This window comes from Tribolium castaneum, chromosome 5 (assembly GCF_031307605.1).
Source record: "Tribolium castaneum strain GA2 chromosome 5, icTriCast1.1, whole genome shotgun sequence".
Taxonomy (NCBI): Eukaryota; Metazoa; Arthropoda; class Insecta; order Coleoptera; family Tenebrionidae; genus Tribolium; species Tribolium castaneum.
The window spans coordinates 377,086-396,104 of record NC_087398.1 but is presented as its reverse complement, the minus strand read 5'-3'; the positions used below and the strand labels follow the sequence as shown (position 1 = coordinate 396,104).

The 19,019-nt window shown below is 36.9% G+C and overlaps 8 protein-coding genes and 1 non-coding gene across 9 annotated transcripts; 6 read left to right on the top strand and 3 right to left on the bottom strand.

The window, feature by feature from the left end:
* Nucleotides 1–272: 272 nt before the first annotated feature.
* Nucleotides 273–2,307, bottom strand: Cdc6 (Cell division cycle 6). The gene is made up of 2 exons (XM_001813172.4): nt 1,399–2,307; nt 273–1,216 (listed from the first exon to the last, which is right to left on the bottom strand). The coding sequence occupies exons 1-2, from the start codon at nt 2,118–2,120 to the stop codon at nt 361–363; spliced, it is 1,578 nt and encodes a 525-aa protein (XP_001813224.1). The 5' UTR covers nt 2,121–2,307; the 3' UTR covers nt 273–360.
* A 451-nt stretch (nt 2,308–2,758) lies between these two features.
* On the top strand, nt 2,759–3,568 carry RpL41 (Ribosomal protein L41). Its single transcript, NM_001135910.1, has 3 exons — nt 2,759–2,850; nt 3,114–3,186; nt 3,436–3,568. The coding sequence occupies exons 1-2, from the start codon at nt 2,839–2,841 to the stop codon at nt 3,177–3,179; spliced, it is 78 nt and encodes a 25-aa protein (NP_001129382.1). The 5' UTR covers nt 2,759–2,838; the 3' UTR covers nt 3,180–3,186; nt 3,436–3,568.
* Nucleotides 3,200–3,274, top strand: Mir3892 (microRNA mir-3892). The gene has a single exon (NR_038750.1). It is a non-coding gene; the product is annotated as a microRNA mir-3892 (primary transcript).
* A 142-nt stretch (nt 3,569–3,710) lies between the features above and the next one.
* Nucleotides 3,711–8,028, top strand: LOC100141780 (uncharacterized protein). The gene is made up of 8 exons (XM_008195939.3): nt 3,711–4,052; nt 4,104–4,193; nt 4,380–6,765; nt 6,815–7,011; nt 7,057–7,196; nt 7,248–7,395; nt 7,442–7,585; nt 7,634–8,028. The coding sequence occupies exons 1-8, from the start codon at nt 3,792–3,794 to the stop codon at nt 7,739–7,741; spliced, it is 3,474 nt and encodes a 1,157-aa protein (XP_008194161.1). The 5' UTR covers nt 3,711–3,791; the 3' UTR covers nt 7,742–8,028.
* Nucleotides 8,017–9,895, bottom strand: hdm (hold'em). The gene is made up of 7 exons (XM_008195940.3): nt 9,485–9,895; nt 9,205–9,432; nt 9,001–9,160; nt 8,732–8,952; nt 8,524–8,683; nt 8,282–8,474; nt 8,017–8,234 (listed from the first exon to the last, which is right to left on the bottom strand). The coding sequence occupies exons 1-7, from the start codon at nt 9,759–9,761 to the stop codon at nt 8,052–8,054; spliced, it is 1,422 nt and encodes a 473-aa protein (XP_008194162.1). The 5' UTR covers nt 9,762–9,895; the 3' UTR covers nt 8,017–8,051.
* Nucleotides 9,896–10,984: 1,089 nt separating this feature from the next.
* LOC658913 (transcription initiation factor TFIID subunit 10) lies at nt 10,985–11,848 on the bottom strand. Its single transcript, XM_962618.3, has 4 exons — nt 11,809–11,848; nt 11,419–11,707; nt 11,191–11,370; nt 10,985–11,145 (listed from the first exon to the last, which is right to left on the bottom strand). The coding sequence occupies exons 2-4, from the start codon at nt 11,521–11,523 to the stop codon at nt 11,038–11,040; spliced, it is 393 nt and encodes a 130-aa protein (XP_967711.1). The 5' UTR covers nt 11,524–11,707; nt 11,809–11,848; the 3' UTR covers nt 10,985–11,037.
* A 142-nt stretch (nt 11,849–11,990) lies between these two features.
* Nucleotides 11,991–13,669, top strand: Sh3beta. The gene is made up of 3 exons (XM_001813282.4): nt 11,991–12,263; nt 12,354–12,557; nt 13,171–13,669. The coding sequence occupies exons 1-3, from the start codon at nt 12,219–12,221 to the stop codon at nt 13,435–13,437; spliced, it is 516 nt and encodes a 171-aa protein (XP_001813334.1). The 5' UTR covers nt 11,991–12,218; the 3' UTR covers nt 13,438–13,669.
* A 276-nt stretch (nt 13,670–13,945) lies between these two features.
* Nucleotides 13,946–16,833, top strand: ABCB7 (ATP binding cassette subfamily B member 7). Its single transcript, XM_001813323.4, has 10 exons — nt 13,946–14,120; nt 14,205–14,607; nt 14,657–14,809; nt 14,865–15,008; nt 15,058–15,206; nt 15,384–15,558; nt 15,608–15,765; nt 15,817–15,980; nt 16,032–16,437; nt 16,502–16,833. The coding sequence occupies exons 1-10, from the start codon at nt 13,974–13,976 to the stop codon at nt 16,736–16,738; spliced, it is 2,136 nt and encodes a 711-aa protein (XP_001813375.1). The 5' UTR covers nt 13,946–13,973; the 3' UTR covers nt 16,739–16,833.
* A 143-nt stretch (nt 16,834–16,976) lies between these two features.
* Nucleotides 16,977–18,996, top strand: LOC658504 (uncharacterized protein). Its single transcript, XM_964887.4, has 5 exons — nt 16,977–17,204; nt 17,248–17,452; nt 17,502–17,566; nt 17,619–18,030; nt 18,103–18,996. Exons 1-5 carry the CDS (start codon nt 17,167–17,169, stop codon nt 18,892–18,894), a joined length of 1,512 nt encoding a protein of 503 aa, XP_969980.1. The 5' UTR covers nt 16,977–17,166; the 3' UTR covers nt 18,895–18,996.
* Nucleotides 18,997–19,019: the final 23 nt, after the last annotated feature.

The window sequence follows — 19,019 nt, the reverse complement described above, 5'->3', positions numbered from 1 at the left end:
GCCTAAAGAGGCAATTTTAGTATTTAGGAAAATGAAATATTAAATAAAATAATAGCTTTGTCTGCTTGATAATTATGCAAGAGCGATAAATAAAAAATCATCCAATAAAAGTGAATCGGGCCGAAATCGTAATTGTTTTAAACAATTTATCAATATTGGAATGCATGCATGGGATTCAAAGAAAAAGATAAGATAAAGCTAACATCAGATAAATGTTGCAATAATAGGAAAACCAAAATCTTTACCGCTTATTCGCAAATAAAACAAAACAGTTTAAAAAAAAAATTATTTTAAGAAACATTACATCGTGTTTACAATCAATAAATAAAATTCTATTCGACAGGAACAGTCTTTAAAAAATTACATTTTGCCTAAACAACTATCGTCCTGTAAAATCATGGACATCAGCTGTTTGTCCCTCAAAGTGGCACTAACTTCGCCTTCGTCCCAAACCAAGCTAACTTTGTTCATCCTAGGATCCTTCTTTTTAATAATTTTCACCATCCCTCTGGTCTCAATCAGGGAACAAAGTCCGACAAACTCGCCTTGATCAACAACTTGAATATTCCTTTTGGCACAAACCCTCCTATACACATCATGCAGTCGTCCAATCGTCACATCCTTATTTTTCGCCTTTTTCAAAATCAACAACAACGAACAAACAATAATTTTCTGTTGCAACGGGAACGAATCTTCAACTTCCTCATCCAGACTTTGCGTCGTTCCGTAGACTCTGTTCAAAACTTGAACGACTTGTCTCATATCAACACTTTCAAGCTTTTTCTCCTCCAATTCCGTTGCTAAATTTTCAACGGATTTGAGCACACATTCACCGCGTTTTTTCTTATCAGACATTTCAATTACTCGTCTCCCAATGTCTAAAGCGCGCCGAACGTCCCCCGAAATTGCGGCTACTTTACCCGCTAACATTTGTAAGGCGATTGGCGAGAATATGTCCAAAACATTGGCATTTTTCAAACGATTTGTGAATATTTCGACAATTTGTTGTTTGGTGTAAGGAGCGAAATGCATTAATTGGGGTTTTAACTCGCAACGGGCCTGCAGACGAGGAAGGATTCGGTCGGTCAAGTCTAGCGCATTTGCAATCCCTATTAGAATCAAGCGCGAGTTGGGATTTGCTGGCCATTCGAAAATTGTGTAAAGGACCGACTGTTTTTTGCTCTCTAATTGGTCGATCTCGTCAAGGACGAGCAGACTGCAGTAAAACAACTCTTATGAAATATTTCAATTTTACTAATGTTTAATACTTTACTTTATTTTAATATACTAATTTATTAATAATAAAAAAGAAGAGAGCTTAATTAGTTTTTGTAGAAAATTGTTGGCACAATTTAGAAAAAAAATTCGCAATTGAACTAAATAAAAAGTAGTACTTACATCGTCCTGTGTCCTTTTTGAAGGAACTTCTCAATCGCCCCCACGTAATCCTTCTCACTCTTCCCACTGGCCTTAATCCCTAAATCCTTGGCAATCCTCGAAAAAATCGACCCTGAGGACTTGATCGACGTACAATTAACATAAACGTGTTCAATCCCTGATGAGATTTGAGGATCCTCCAAAACCAAGTTCAACGAAGCGGTCTTGCCCGTTCCTGGGGGCCCACTTATATACAAAGTACCGGAAGTTCCTTCGTCCAAATGTTGCAAAATAAACTGTTTCAAATCCCCCAACTCCTTTTCACGACCTGGCAAATTCGTGGGACATGAACTGTGTAAAGCTCTCCTGGCATTCTGATACAAATCGTCTTCTTGAAATAACTTTTTCCGGTTTGATTTTTCGTTGGGACTCAGCAGCGACAGTCTTTCGAGCAAAATTGTGGGTGTGGATGGGGGAGTTTGTAGATTCTCATTATTTTCACTCATTTTGCGTTGTTTGGGGGGCGTCACAGTCCGATCTTCGGGGGGAGTTCTGGATTTGGTTTTGTAGGGGGTGTTTGGGGGCTTTTTGAACGGCGATTTCTCGGTCTCAGGCACATTTTCTTCTTCACTATCTGATATTATGATTGGTTTTCGGGTTCTTCGTCTAGTGTTCACTGATTCTGAAGAAGTTTGCTTCAGGTGAAGTCTTGTTGATTTTCTGGTACGTGGTTCCGGAGTCATTTTGATGAGGCACACAAATCAAAGTTCTAAAATTATGAGCAAGGGAAGCTTGCAATCACCACTTTTATGTAGTTAATGAGATAATAATGGCACTTTAATGAGGGTTAAAACAGCCACCATGTACTGACACTTGTCACTTTTCGCGCTTTTCGCGCCAACGCATACTGTAGGTCACGTGCCCAAGTAAATAAAAGCATTTGAACTAATTTGAGCAACTTTACTACGATTATTACTTAAACTTTAGTATTTTTTGTACAGTTTTGCATTTATTTCACGCATTTTTACTAGTATTTAGTGTATTTTGTATCTTTTTAATTAATTATTTAAGAATAGGTTAAATATACAGCCTGCTGAAGTAGGCTTACAATGCTCAGATGATTATCCTTATATGATTGTTTTTAATAAATTGCTTAAAGTTTTTTTAGTGTCATGTCAATAGGGTCAAAATCGTGAAAGTGGATACTCCATGTATCTTTTATAGTTGCTTTTTTAATTACAAAAACAAAATTTTACTTAGATTGCTTAAAGCTCGCGCTCCGGAAGTAGTAGTGTTCCCCTGGCGGAGTTTTCTAGAAACGTCGGCATAAACATCCCGAATTCCCCTACCGACATCCTCTTTCATTGCTATTTCTTGTTGTGTGAGGTTCACTCAAAAAATTTGCTGTTATTTTAAGAATCTTCTGGCTTTTTGAGCTAGGAATTCTTTTAACAGCTCAAAATGAGAGCGAAGGTGAGTGTTATAACAATATTATTTGTGATTTTTTCTCAAATGATGGAGAAAAAGTCGAATAATGTTAATTGATTGTTGAGACAAAAAGGCGGTTTTCCACTTTGTGATAGTATTAAAATTTATATAAGCAAAATTATTGTTAAATTATCTTGTTACGTGAACATTTTTTAAAGCAATTGTTGTGGAAATTGGCCAAATTCCAATATGACTTAATTTTGTAACCTCAGTTTGATAATCACAAATTAATTTTAATTTTTTTCCAGTGGCGTAAGAAGCGTATGCGAAGGCTAAAGCGAAAGCGCAGGAAGATGCGTGCGAGGTCTAAGTAGACTTCATGTAAGTGGTTTTAATTTCGTTAACCCCTGGTGGAAAACCCATACATTTGTTTAAGTGTGGTTAATTCACATTGGGGGCATAATAATTCACTGTTTCCACCTGTCTCGTTCACTGTTGACGTTACAGACTATGGCTGTGATACATTTTTTGGTCAACACTCAGTTGACAAATTATTTATAACTTACAACACTAGTTATTTTGTTCCATTTTTTTTTATTGATTCTTATTTGTATTTCTATATTTTTGCAGCTTCCACAACCTTGCGAGCTACAGGTGGCAAACTAGGACGTGGATTACATTTAATACATACACAAAAAATATTGTCACTTGGTTATTCATGTTTTAATCATTGACTACAAAAAAAATAAAAAATTTAATTAAAGTACGTGTTTTATTTTTTTATGAACCCTTTAAATTGGCGGTAAGGAACAACAAATTTTGAGTATAAATTGTGTAGTTTCGGTTGGGAGAACTTTCGAGGATGGCAACTATCGTGCGCACAGTAATTCAGACGCATCATTGTTCCATGGCAATTTTTTACACTTGTCAAAATTTTCTCACATATGTGTCAGTTGGCCGAATCATCTTAAAATTAAACAAAAACCATGAGTGTAACACCAAAACTGGATGATTTGGTCCAATCGGTTTCACTATACACTCAAAAAAGGACTTTATTTCATTTGTACGTTTTACCGTTTGTATTTATTTACACTAGCTGGATCTACGTGTGGTGCGGAATTTATGGGTTTTTTGAACATTACGAAGGGGGTTTTGTGGGTTTAGCTGCTGTGGGATGTGTACAAATACTGTGCTGTTTGGCATGTTACTGGTCTGTTCATGTTAATTGCTTTTTCACGTGTCGAAAGGTGAGACTTGGGGGTTAAGTTTCAAAGGGAATTGATGGGGATTTTTTGCAGGCAAAGGACCCTTTCAGGGCAACAGTGGTTAAGGTTGTGCCCACAGCCAATAATGGGTCATCGGAACTTGTACGCTTGCAGCAAAGCAAAGTGAGTGCAAATTGAGCATTTATTTGCAAAAACAATCACGGATTATTTATTGTTAATTTTATTCGTGAACCAACCAAGTGATTTGAACATATATTTTTTTTCTCGTCTTGTCTTGATTCCCGTTAGCGCTTTAATCGTTTAAAAAAGTGGAAAAATTATATTTTGTAGCACTGTTAAAAATTACAGGATGGCAGCAAAAGCCCATGGTTCATCTTCCAAAAAACGAAATATTTATGGGACTCCGATAAGAAGACATTCCGCGGTCTCGAATTTCCAATCCACAAACAGTATTGCGAATACATGTCCTGGAAAGGCTACCAGGAAGAAGAAGACATCCAACAAGCTGAACAACTCTACAACAAGAACCAGCTCGATATGGTCGTACCCGAATTTATGGAACTGTTCAAAGAACGAGCAACAGCTCCATTCTTTGTATTCCAAGTGTTTTGTGTGGGTTTGTGGTGTTTGGACAAATACTGGTACTACTCGATTTTCACACTCGTCATGTTGGTAATGTTCGAATGCACTCTCGTCCAACAACAATTACGCAATATGGCCGAAATCAGAAAAATGGGTAACAAACCTTATAGTTTACTTGTATACAGGAATAGGAAATGGAGGTCTATAACCACGGATGAATTAATCCCAGGCGATATCATATCAATAACGCGTTCACAGAAAGATAATCTTGTACCGTGTGACGTGCTTTTGTTACGAGGGTCGTGTATTGTTGATGAGAGTATGTTGACTGGGGAATCAGTTCCACAAATGAAGGAAGCAATAGAAAATTGTGACCTGAAGAAGGAACTAGACCCAGACACTGATGGAAAATTGCATGTACTTTTCGGTGGTACTAAAGTGGTACAACATACACCACCTACCAAAGCAACCACTGGGTTAAGACCGCAAGACAACGGTTGCGTAGCGTATGTCCTTCGGACCGGCTTCAACACCTCACAAGGCAAACTCCTACGTACGATTTTATTCGGAGTTAAACGAGTGACCGCAAATAATAAAGAAACGTTCGGTTTCATTATGTTTTTGTTGATTTTTGCAATCGCCGCAGCCGCTTATGTTTGGAATAAAGGTTGCGAAGACCCGAACCGTAACCGCTACAAACTCTTCCTCGAATGCACCCTTATCTTGACTTCCGTAATTCCCCCGGAATTACCAATCGAATTGTCGCTGGCCGTCAACACTTCACTCTTAGCTCTTTCGAAATTGGGCGTATTTTGCACCGAACCGTTCCGAATCCCTTTTGCCGGCAAAGTAGATATCTGCTGTTTTGATAAAACGGGGACCCTTACGAGTGATAATCTAGTAGTTGAGGGAATAGCACTGGCTAAAGACGACTCAACGGTTACACCAATCGGTGAAGTTCCAACCGAATCGGTTCATGTTTTAGCCACTTGTCATTCACTCGTACAAATGGATGATGGGTTAGTGGGTGACCCGCTTGAGAAAGCTACACTAACCGCAATCGACTGGAATTTAACTAAAGCCGATGCGGTTATACCGAAACGTGGCAAATCGCCAGGACTTAAAGTGTTCCACAGACACCACTTTTCCTCCTCCTTGAAACGCATGTCCGTAATTGCCGGTTATAATCCGTTAGGGTCAACTGAAACCGTCTACATTGCCACGGTTAAAGGCGCTCCTGAGACTCTAAGAGATATGTTTTCGGAAGTCCCGGACAAATATGACGAGGTTTATTTGGAATTGTCGAGACGTGGAGCTAGAGTCTTAGCTTTAGGGTGGAAAGAACTCGGCAAGTTAAACACCCAAGAACTGAGAGAAAAGACACGAGACGATGTAGAAAAAGAATTGAAATTTGCCGGTTTTGTGATAATTTCGTGTCCTTTGAAAGGTGATTCAAAGGTCGTTATTAAAGAATTACAAAACGCTTCACATTGCGTTGTTATGATCACTGGGGATAATCCTTTGACGGCGTGTCACGTGGCAAAAGAACTGAAAATTACTACAAAAACTACGCTGAATTTAACGGAGAAAAAGGGCGAGTGGGTGTGGGAATCTATTGATCAGAGCGAAAAACTACCGCTTGAATACGATTATAAAACACTGGTCGCTAAATACGATTTGTGCATCACTGGGGATGCGTTGAGCTATTTAAGACAGAATTTTAATACGTTCCTTAATTTGATTATTCCCCATATCAAGGTTTTCGCTCGATTTGCCCCAAAACAGAAAGAGTTTGTCGTTGTTCAAATGAAAAGTTTGGGGTACACTGCTCTGATGTGTGGCGATGGGACTAACGATGTCGGGGCGTTGAAACATGCAGATGTTGGAGTGGCAATTTTGGCAAATGCGCCTGAAAGGACTACCGATATCAAAGAGTTTAAGGAAAAAATCGAGAAAGAGAAGGAGAAGAAACTTAAGGAGATCCAAGCGGTTAAAAGCAAAACGAATCACGTCAAGAGCGCTGATCAGAGAGAGAAATTGCAAGCTAATCTGAACAGGATAATGAAGGAATTGGAAGAAACGCAAGTTGTTAAATTGGGAGATGCCAGTATTGCATCACCGTTTACGAGCAAATTGTCGTCGATTATGTGCAGTAAGTTGAAAAAAATATATAAAACAGTTTAAAGAAATCTTTTTCTTAGTTTGCCATATCATAAAGCAAGGACGGTGCACGTTAGTGACCACCCTTCAAATGTTTAAAATCCTTGCTTTAAACGCTCTTATCCTAGCCTATACTCAGTCGGTGTTGTACTTGGATGGAATCAAATTAAGAGACATGCAAGCAACGTTGCAAGGGCTTCTTTTGGCGGCTTGTTTCTTATTCATATCGAGGTCAAAGGTAAGGGTGTGTTACCAAATTCATTTTATTAAGTAGTGTTTCCAGCCGCTTAAAACCTTATCAAAGCAGCGACCTCTCCCAAATATCTTCAATTTATACACAATCGCGACTGTTCTTCTCCAGTTTACTGTACATTTCTTGTGTTTGATATTTTTAGTACAACAAGCCAAGCTACGAACGCCTGTGTAAGTTCTAGTGAAAAGTTTATATTTTTCATTAATTTCTGTTAATTTAAGGGATGAGAAACAAGCAAATTCGACTGAACCTCCTAAAGTACTGACAGAAGAGGAGGAAGACGAATTGTTTGAGCCAAATATTGTAAATAGTACAGTGTACATAATATCAATGGCTTTACAAATCGCAACGTTTGCTATTAATTATAGAGTAAGTATTTTTAAGTTTTGGTTGAGTGTTAAATTTGGAAATTTAGGGTAACCCTTACATGGAGAGTTTGCGCCAAAACAAAGCATTATTGTATAGTATTTTGGGATCAGGAGGGACTGTGTTAGCTTTAACTTTGGGAATCGTACCTGAATTATCAACACAATTTGAAATAATCGATTTTCCTCCAGATGTAAGATACGTAATGTTGGTTTAATTTGTTTTAACGGCGTTTTTGCAGTTTCGAATTATTCTGTTGCAAGTCCTGTTTGCCGATTTCTTCTTTTCGTATCTTGTTGATAGAATCTGTCTTTGGTTGTGCGGTGAAGGTAAAATGAAAGTGTCTTAAATGAAATGAATGGTAAAACAATTGTGTATTATAATTGACTAGTATTTAATTGTTGTATTTTTTAATTTGTTAAATAATTTATCATTCCATTTGAACGTTTAAGAAAATTTGTTGAAAACAAACCGCTGTATTTCCGTACTAATCAAAATGAAATCGTGGATTAGACTTGAAGAGCACCAGTCATATTTAGATATTTTTCTAGCGACGTAATCGTTTTTCTAGTCCACTGCATTTAAAGTCGTTTTTAACTGAATGTACGAGAAAAATGAATAAAATTGTGCAAGTTATTCGCTTTTTTATTAAACTTAAATTAACAAATCGGTATTCTTTGTGCTGATTCTAGCGCATTTGCTTGCGAGCAACTTATGATTACAATGCGAGGATTTAATCTACTGGACATTACCGCTAAAATACGAACAGCACAACGTTCCAATAAAAATTTCCATTTTAATTCGCACTTTTGACTGTCGGTCATTTTAACAAAACGCTGAACCTAAAATCATAGTTTAACTGCGAGAAATTGAACATTGAAAAACTTACTGAGCAGTTCAATACTTGCTCAGCGGAGGTACCCGTTAAACGACAGTTTTTTAGAGTCCCAGTATGATCAGATAAATGAACGTTAATATTAAAGGAGACTTCAACATTGTTAGGGGTTTTACCTAAAAATGTGGAGCATTCGCTGTTTTCACAAATGGACTTTTCATTTGCGAGAAAACTTTTACAATAAGCACTGGAAAGGATAATTGCTTTACATATTAAAATTGTGTAAAGAAAATTACCACTTGGTTCGTGTTACGGGTGAAAGACCGTCTAAATCTAACTGAGTTATGAAAACAAACATGAGAGCTGTTAGCTGCGAGTCTGATACTGCATTTTCTTGCAAATTACGAATTTTGGCAAAAACTTGTTGCACACACATCACGTTCTGGATCGATTCAGCTGAGATTTTTTTGTCAGAATTACTTAGTTATTTTTTGCCGAACTTACGATCCGGTAATTCTGTGATAAACTGATCCATAATATCCGCCGTTGTCAAAGGAGCGCTTTTGGCGTAATTGGCCAAAGTTGCAGCTTCTTGTCCTAGTGGATTTTCCGTAATAATTGAACGACCAGTGACTGCAGCACAGTAAGTTTTCAAAAACATTGACCATTCTACTTTTGCGTCAGTTATAAAGAGAATGGTTTCGCGCGGCTTCCACATACTCGCTCTAACCCAAACAATTTGTTTAAAAAATAATAATTAGAAGAATTAGTACCTCGTTATAATATCTGGGTCCCAAATTGATATTTTTAACCCAGAACTGGTGTGATCGAAAATGACAATTTCTCGCAGTTGCATTTGTTGCCCCCTTTTCGTAGTGATCGTGCGCACGTTTCCCACGCTCCTTATAGCTCCCAGAATATCAACAAAGCGCTCTATGTTCAAATTTAAGAATTTAGGAAAGTAAAATAATTCCTACCTTTCAAGTTAGCCCCTTCATTGCGAATATCACGGAGAGGAACAAACGCAGTCAGAGGTTTCGTGGGGAAATTTAACAACTTCGTCAGGAATGAAGTATCTCCATTGAAGGGAAAAATAGTCGAATGTTCATTCAAAGTGAGGGAGTAGGGGGAACTCACAATGGGACAAAACTGCTCACCGGTCTCGTTAAATTTTCGGACATTGATTCGCGGGTTTCGTATTTCAACTAAATTGAACGTAAAAAATACTTATTGGTACAAATTGTAAATTTTTCATACCAACATCCCCAGTGTAGTACTTATCACTAGCAGTACAAACATCGTCACTGGAGCCCCAGTAGGTCACATTGATGTAATCTCGTGGCGAATCTCGTACAGTAAACGTCCAAACCGCTTTGTATTGCTCCGTTTCTTTGGTTTTATCGAGAAATTTTCGCGGTCTCTGCTTGCCGATAATTATCGCCACTATTAAAATGTTGTCCATGTCGGGCTCCATGTCCTTCAAAGCCACTCTCTGGAGCCCTGTTCTGTTCAAAGGAGCGCCACAAATTTCCATTTTATTACGACACTTAACAATCAACAAACCAACAACCAAATTTGGCAAAATGGTGGAAGCGTCTTTTTCAATTGTTATTCATTTGTTTCACAGGCGGCTATGTCGGTAATGATTACTTATTACTTATTTCAGTTATTTCTCATAAAAATCGTATAAAGACAAATATTAAATTAGGTAAAATAGTTCAGATTTGTCCTTTTAGAGCATTATTATCGGAATTTTGTACACAACCAATTTTCCTGACAACTTTTTAATTCGAATCTGGTGATGTTTATTTTTTTAATGGCAGGACTGTTCATAACCTTAATAATTTTCAATAAAAAATCTGAAGAAATTATCGAATGAAATGAATAATGTGTGTTCGTGTTCATAATGGCAGACGCAAATAATCTTAAAATGTATCCTTTTGCATAACTTTTAGTTCCACTTCAGTATAAATACCCCTTGACCCTTCTGTTAGAGATATTGAAGTCCCCTTTCCCAGCGAAAGATTCGCCGAGATTGCTTACCACGTTCTGCGAGTTGAAAAGGAGCCCAAAAGGAGTGGAGTGACCAAGGAAATAACTTACCATAAAAATATTTTGCATGTGTAAGACCTTGTTTTGGCGTGGGAAAAAATTGATTATTTCTTTATAGAAAATTTAGTGCCCAATTAGCACGCCAGTTACGCGTCGCCGTTTCTAGTTTTTTCGATAATTTAAATCTGATGAGTGAAACTATTGAATTCGCTGGTGACCCTGTTAGCTCCACTTATAGTCATTTTTAAAATGCCTGAACACACACCTGCCCCTACTCCGAGTAGGGCTGTTTACGGCTTTGCTATGTTCCTCAGTTTTAAGACTTTTTTCATTTTGTATTTAGCCTGGGCTGTACTTCCGGAAGAGTGGTTTAAGTATGTCGGTATCACTTGTTTGCCTCAGAGATACTGGGCTGTTGCCATCCCTATTTTTCTCCTCACAGTGTTGGCAATTTTTGCCTTTGTTATTTACCCAAATTTGGGGTTATTTATGACTCCTAGTGTTGATGATTTGCGGACGATTAAAGACTCAACTTGCGTCAGAGAGAACAAAACCAATTTATTGTCACCCAAGAACTCGGAAATTAAATGTTCATGTAAAAACGAGGACAGGTGTTTTAAAAATTTTGAGCGGAATTGTGGTGATTATGTCTCAAAAGCAATCCCAGTGTTGCAAGATCTTAACATTTGGGAGGTTTCAGACCACTTGTACTTTAAATAATTTTATTGGAAAGAATACAAGAAAAATAAACTAATACACTACACGTAATAATGTGGCTTTTTAATGGTAATCCCAAACTCGGCCAAAGCCGGTGTTAAATCCTCCATAGTTAAACAATAACGCTTATCCTTGGAACCTTTAGATCCCTAGAAAAAAAAGTTAGATGTGATTATCACACTACATATCCAAACCTTTGAGCCCCCATGACTGTTGGACGAGTTACTAGACCGCATTTTGCAATGTTGGAGAGCATCATTCGCAATATCTGATATGAATTTTTGAGCAGCGATTGAAATCAGTCGAATTAATCTCGGGTCTTTTGCCTCACATCCAGAAGTTCGTAAAAAATGGGCTGTTACAGCGTCCGGTATCTAGTAATTAAAACTAAGATTTGTGAAACGGAATATTTTGCGACTTACTGTCGGGGTGTAGTCTTCCAGTTGGAGCAGAAAATTGCTCAACGGTTGACCGAATGTTGCAGGCTCATTATCGTCCACAATCATTTTATCGCTTGCCTCGGCCATGTCGTCAAAAAAATTACACAAAATGTTTGAAATGAATTTTTATTTTTGTCAATTTTCAACGATTGACAATTGTGACAAGTAGCTCAAGTTTTTTGTACAACAGATCTACTCTTAACTCTTACTTTAATCTACAGACCGAAATTGTCTTTGTGATATTCGTATATTGAGTTGCCTGACTTTTTACCTGAAATTTTAATTATTTATTTGTTATTCGTTCATTATTCACTGATTGTAACAAGCTTTTCTTGCATTTACAAATATAAATCTACACTTTTTTCAAATGACCTAATTTGTTGATTGTAGGTTTAGTTGTATTTTTTGCTTGACAATTTACGAATTCCTGGATTTAATTTCGTCAAGAATTGCAATAAAAGTCCTTCAGTTTATTAAAAAGTCGTGACAAATTTTGCGTGAGTGCACATGACTCACCGTTGGGTTTATGAGTTTTTCTGCCGTTAGTTTCTCACCAGCCCGTTATAACAGAATTTAGCAACAAATAAATTGCAAATAATTTGTTAGTGCATTCTAAAATTAGCCTCCAGTTTTTGAATTGGTTCGTTTCTCGGCTGACCCTTAATGACAACAATCGACAATCAACCTGCTGTACCAAAATAGGTGTGGCGCCACACTGCCAAAGAAGCTGTCAAATAGGTTTAGAGAAAATTTACAATTTTTACAATATAAACTGAGTAATAATGGTAGTCAAAGTTTACATTAGCGGCATTTCCGGCAATAAAGAGGTAAGTGCAGTTCTAATAACCCCAAGTTCCGTAAATTCTTCCCAGTCCGTTGTTGGTTAATTTATAAAAATACACCTGTTCTTTTGACAGGTGAAGAAAAGACAGCAAAGGGTCCTTCTGATTTTAGATTCAAAAAATATCAATTATGAAGTTATAGATATTGCCGAACCCGAAAATGAGGAGAAAAAGGATTTCATGCAGAACAATTCCACGTCTTCAGGGGCAACAATCAGTGACCCTAATCCAAGGCATCCACTACCTCCACAGATATTCAACGACGATGTCTATTGTGGGGTAAGAGCATTTTTTATTGATTTTCGCCATATCAGCATTATCACAACACCATTTGTGCATATCAACGTGCACTCAAAATAGATTGGAAGAAGTCCATTAATTGCTTTGTCTCATTTCAGTTTTTTTATTTGTATTTTTATCCTCTGTTTTGGTTTACTTTTAAACGGATTACGTCATCGATTCCAACACAAATATGTTTTAAGCCTTGTTTGATTTAGAATTACATCGTTAAATTTCGATTAATTAACATTTTAATATTTATTATTCGTCATTTCCATACTAAGAAAATTCAAGAAGCCACTGTAAAAAGAAATAATTGGACTTTATAATCGTTATTATAATAAGTTGATTATAATGATGCCTTCCATCAAGTAACCTCAGTTCCATTTGCTTATTTGAAGCCAACTTGATAAAAAATTATAATTAATGACTTGTATCTATCTGTTCACGATTATGAAACTTTCATGTTGCATGATTAATTCTAATAGATGAAAGCTGTTAGAGACCATATGTTCCAAACAAATATTTACTATGTTTATGTTTATTTAGAATGACATCAGCTAAATTCGCTCATCATACGTACATTTTAACAAGTCCTGTTAACATTTTTTAGGACTATGACCAATTCGATATGGCAAACGAAGTGGACGAGATGGAAAAATTTCTAAAACTAGCACCGAACGATTCTGAACCCTCTGTAACAACAAATGCTGAACTAAAACTGGGCAATGGTGAAGTTCACAACGCCTCTCAAGAATTAAATGAAACCAAAGAAACAGAAGAATCAAAAGAGGAAACTGACAATAACGAAAAAATCGAAAATGGCGAAGAAACTGAAGAAAAACATGACGAAGAAAATGAGGAAGAGGCTGATGAATAAAGAAAAAAGAAAACAACACCAAGATCGTATTTATTGTTTATTATTTGTCTTGAATGACTTTTTTAAGTATTATATTTACGCTATTATTCATGAGGTTAAGGTCCTAAGTAGCTCACGGCGAACAAATTGCATACTATTGTTACACTTTTACATTTGTAATGTTGAACCGATCTGAATTTTGTAAATATATTACTTCATCTATTAAGTTGCCCAATATATTCATAAACTTTTATCATTTTTTTTCTTTAATTTTTACCCGGTTTTCCCAATCGATAAGCGAAATGTTAAGGCCCTCTTATCGCTTAAACGCGACTTTAGAGCTGCCAGTTATAAGCAAATAAAAACTTGTTTTTAAAATGCTCAAAATGGCTTTTTATTTCTAGACCAAACTAATTGGGGCATTTAAAAATTACCGAAATTTTGTCAAACACATCCAAAAAATGTATTTTTTAATTTTTGGGCCAGGGCATTTGCGCACTTATTAATAATCTCTGGTTATAAATATTGGCACGCCTGCTTTTTGACACTTGTCTAAAATGTCCACCGTTTTAAATGTTTTCAATGTCAATATTAAGTTAATAAATCGTCAATTGGCCCATTGTTACAATGTCAGAAGCTTTAGTTACATACATTCCAAACGAAAATCGTCGAAATTTCTTCCAGTCATCTACCAAAGTCAGCGGGTAAGTGTCAGAATTTTTTTAGGTTATATTTGAAGCAGTCAGTGCTAAATAATTATGCAATATCTACGATAAAAATACTTGTAGGTTTATGCCAGTAAAGACGTTGAGTCAAATGTAAGCGGTGGCATCTTGGCAAAAACCTTGCAACGTTTTACGGCACTTCCAAAGGGCCAAACAGTCCGAGAATGTTTTCATCCGGGAGCTTCGGCCCTGTCTCGGGACGCCCTTCCTATAAATACCAGACAGGTCGTAACAGGGACCCAAATGGTCACAGCAATGTTACAATACATTTGGCCCAAAGATAACAAAGCTGTAAGAGATAGGGTAACTTTAGCTGTTGGACTTCTGATTGGTGCCAAAGTTTTAAATGTATCGGTCCCTTTCATTTTTAAATATTCTATAGATTATCTAAATTCTGCAGGCACTTTGAATTTGGAAACAGCACCTGCCACTGTTGCTACATTCGCCACAAGTTTGCTTATTGCTTGTATGTCGTTCATTTTGTTTCGGGTTAAAATTCACACAGAACTTTGCAGACGGTCTTGCTCGAGCAGGCGCTGCCGGTTTTAACGAACTGAGAAATGCCGTTTTTGCTAAGGTTGCGCAACATTCAATTAGGAGAATTGCAAAGAATGTTTTTTTACATTTGCACAACTTGGACCTCGGTTTCCATTTAAGTCGACAAACCGGTAATTCAAAAAATATAACACAGTATTGTCCAGTTTTTAAATAACAGGTGTTTAGGTGCCCTATCTAAAACAATAGATCGAGGGTCGCGCGGTATCAATTTTGTTTTATCAGCTATGGTTTTTAATGTTGTTCCAACTGTTTTTGAATTGGCTCTGGTTTCGAGTATTTTGGGGTTGAAATGTGGGGCTGCTTTCGCAGGTGACTTTTTTTTTCTAAAGATTATACTTTATTTTAATTGTGGTGTTAGGAATTTCATTGGGATGTGTTGGTATTTATGCCGCTTATACGCTGGGAATTACACAATGGCGTACCAAGTTTAGAGTGTACATGAATCAGGCCGAAAATGAGGCGGGAAATAAAGCAATTGATTCGCTCATCAATTACGAAACGGTTAAAGTAAGTATTATTTACAGCTATATATTTTTTTCAATCATTTATTATTAAAAAATCACGTTAAATCGTTTGCAAAGAGCAAGAACAATTCGGGGGTCTGTATTTCATTTCCTATGAAAACAATAAAAGAAAATAAAAAAAATACACCTCTGCACAAACTGAGTTAGACTATTATTTTAGTACTTTAACAACGAGAAGTTCGAAGCTGAACGTTACGACAACGTTTTGAAAAAATACGAAGCTGCCAGTTTAAAAACCAGTTCAAGCTTGGCATTGTTAAATTTTGGCCAAAACGCAATTTTCAGTGCTGCCATTAGTGGTATCATGGTTTTGGCAGCAAATGAAATAATCAAGGGTAAAATTTATTGAAACTTGATTTTTATTTTTCAAGTTTTTGTCTTTAGGAAATATGACAGTTGGTGATCTAGTGATGGTAAACGGACTATTATTCCAACTCTCAGTCCCTTTAGGTTTTTTGGGTAGTGTTTATCGCGAAGTGAGACAAGCACTAATTGATATGCAAACAATGTTCACTCTCATGACAATGGATCCAGCTATTAAAGTAAAACAATAACAAAAATAATTACAAAAAATGATAAAAAACTTATTCTAGAGTAAAACACACGCGCCCTATTTACACGTCGATTCCAAAACATCGGACATCCGATTCGAAAACGTGTCTTTTTCGTACGGACCAGGAAAAGACATTTTGAAAGATTTAAATTTTACAATTGCTCCGGGTAAAAAAGTTGCCATTATTGGTGGATCAGGCTCAGGGTACGTGTGTAATTCCCCCAATTTCAAATTAATACAAGTTTCTTAAATTAGAAAATCAACAATAGTCCGCCTTTTGTATCGCTTTTACGAACCTTCCTCTGGTCGTATCTTAATCGGCAATCAAGACATTCGTGATGTGGATTTGGAAAGTTTAAGACGTGCAATTTCAATTGTCCCTCAAGATTCTGTTTTGTTTCACGATACAATCAAACACAACTTGCACTACGGTGATTTGATGGCGAAAGAGGAAGATGTAATAAATGCCGCAAAAATGGCCGAAATTCACGACTCGATAATAAAGTGGCCCCAAGGCTACCAAACACAAGTCGGCGAAAGGGGGCTGAAGCTCTCAGGGGGCGAGAAACAACGGGTTGCTATCGCTCGAGCTATTTTGAAAAATTCACCAATTCTGGTCTTTGACGAAGCGACGAGTTCGCTAGATTCTCTCACCGAACATGTGAGTAAATTTTAAACAATTACCGTGGCTCCTGGCGACCCTAATTAATGACTAATAATTTCAGAATATTTTAACTGCTTTGAAGCGAGCGACACAAGGACGGACAAGTATTTGCATAGCACACAGATTGAGTACCGTAATGGATGCTGACGAGATTTTGGTTCTTGAAAATGGGCAAGTTTCTGAAGTTGGTACTCACGAAAGTTTAATACAAAATCGGGAAAGTTTGTATTATCGCTTGTGGAGGACGCAAAACCATCAAGATTTGGGCGATAATACGAGAGAGTCGTTTAAAAATTAGAAACAGGAGTTTTTGTTGTTAATTTTATTAATGTAAATACTGTATATACGTATACGAAGTGATTTAATTTAAATAAAACTAAATGTGGAATATAATGGACTTTTATTTTTGAGTACATCACTTTTTCGCACGTTTGGAGCAATTTGTTACATACACATTTTTTCTTATTTATTTTTATTGGGAACGGACGCCTCAAACTTACGGAATTGAATTTTAAATACTACATTTGCGGCTTTTTGCCTTTTAAATGCATCGGAAAATTGATTCATGAAACGCAATCAACTTTGAAATAAATAGCCCCATTGTTGTTTGAGTAGGTGTCTATAGCAACCACATTTATGTACATACAAACATATGATCCTGCAATGCAGTTTTAATTATTAAAGGACTCTACAACGTTTTCTACTGTTTTTTAATTAAGTCTTCTAATGGCAAGCTGTCCAACGCCCCAAAAACCATCCGAAAGGTAAACAGTATCACAATTTCGCAACGTGACAGTGACATTTTAGAAGTAAAAGTTGTGAAACGGCATGTTCATCAAATTCGAGTTGCTTTTTCCAAAAACGTAAACCCACAAATCCTTTAGCTGCGTCTCTCCGAAGTGGTCTTTCCCGAAGTACGGGCAATTCAGTCAGACAGCGGGTTTTATCCGCAAAGTTGTTGAAGCTGAAAAGTGTGCAAAACCAACTGAACGATGCTAATTATCACTTGGCGGTAGGTAATTGCGAATAGTTGGTGTTATTAGTTAATTGGTTTTGTTCAGGAAGTGATTAGGGAAAATCAGGCTTTGAAAACGTTGCAGAAGCGACAAGACCGAGCATTGTCAAAGTAAGGTGGTAGTTTAGACGGTTTAAGGATTGGATTATGAATTTGTTTTAAGGTACGAAGGTGCAAATGCCGAATTGCCACGTCTTATACAATCACATGAAGAAGAAATTAGGTTTCTGACGGAGAAAAACAAACAATTGAGACGGAATGTGAAAGAGCTGAACGAGCAATTGAAATACAAAAATGACGAATTGCAAAGTCTTCAAGAACAGCTCAAACATTACGAAAAGCTCGATAAAGATAAGCACTTGTTGGAACGCGAAAAATTAATCGAGGAATTAGAAGATGTGAAGAAAAAACTCGCCAAGGCTGATAGCGAAATTGTTGTTTTGAACAGAAAACTCACTCTGGAAAGCAAGACTTCGAAACAGAGACTGAATATGGAAATGGTCAAGCACAAGCAATGTCAGAAAGAACTTGCACAAGCCTTGACAGAAATTGCTAAACTTACAAAGCTGATCGAGGTATTGTTTTGTCTCGAGCGCTTTAATTCTTCACAACCTTATTTTTTTTCACATATTTAGTTTTAATTTCAGATCAAGGAAAAGCCTAGCAATGGTCGCAAACGCTTTTCAAATTTGGCCCAAAGGCAGGCCACGTCTCTAATTTCTCTGAACGGTGCTAAAGACGAGTTGGACAAAACCCCAGTTACTGAAGTGAAACTGGAGCCTCTTTTAAAATCGAAACAAAACGGTGATAACAAAGAGTACAAAGGCATCCTTAAGTGTCCTTCTGAGAACGTCCGTGCGCGATTATCGGCAGATTTAAGACGAGAAGAAGAGACTCCTTCTGAGTTTAAATCACGACCTAATTCTTCCACAAAATTGGAGCGAATTGAAATGAATTTACAAAACACGATACGAAAAATCGAAGACCACAAAAACAACGATGAATTCAATCAACGTCTAGGTGACTATTGTTTGAAAGCGATAGATTCGGTTAAAAATTACAGTAGTGTGATTGAAACACACAAAGAAAACTTGGAGTATGCCAGAGACGATACGCAAAAAATTGCAGAGACGGTGAAAGATGCGGAACATATGGAGTTGAGGCTGAAAAAGGCGCATTTGTTGTCGTTTGATAAAAACGATTTGACTGGTGATAATTTAGACTTTGTTAGTCAGATTTTAAAGGAAGAAGCTGAGTTTCAAACCAAGTATAACAATGGCAACGTGAAGAATAAGGAACCAACGGTTGGGGCTAACGATAAAAAGAAACTTTTAGCTACGTTAAGGGCCATTGATAACGGGGAAAGTGTGGAGTCGTTCGATGGTAACACGCAGAATAATCGGTTGGTGACGGAGCTGTATGGGGACACAAAGGACTAGAGGTGTTGAAAATTGCAAATATTTATTGTATTGTTATTAATTAAATATGTTAATACTAAATTTAGGCGATTTGTACCAAATTATATCATTATCTATATCAAACGTGTTTTTTTTTTTCTAATGGC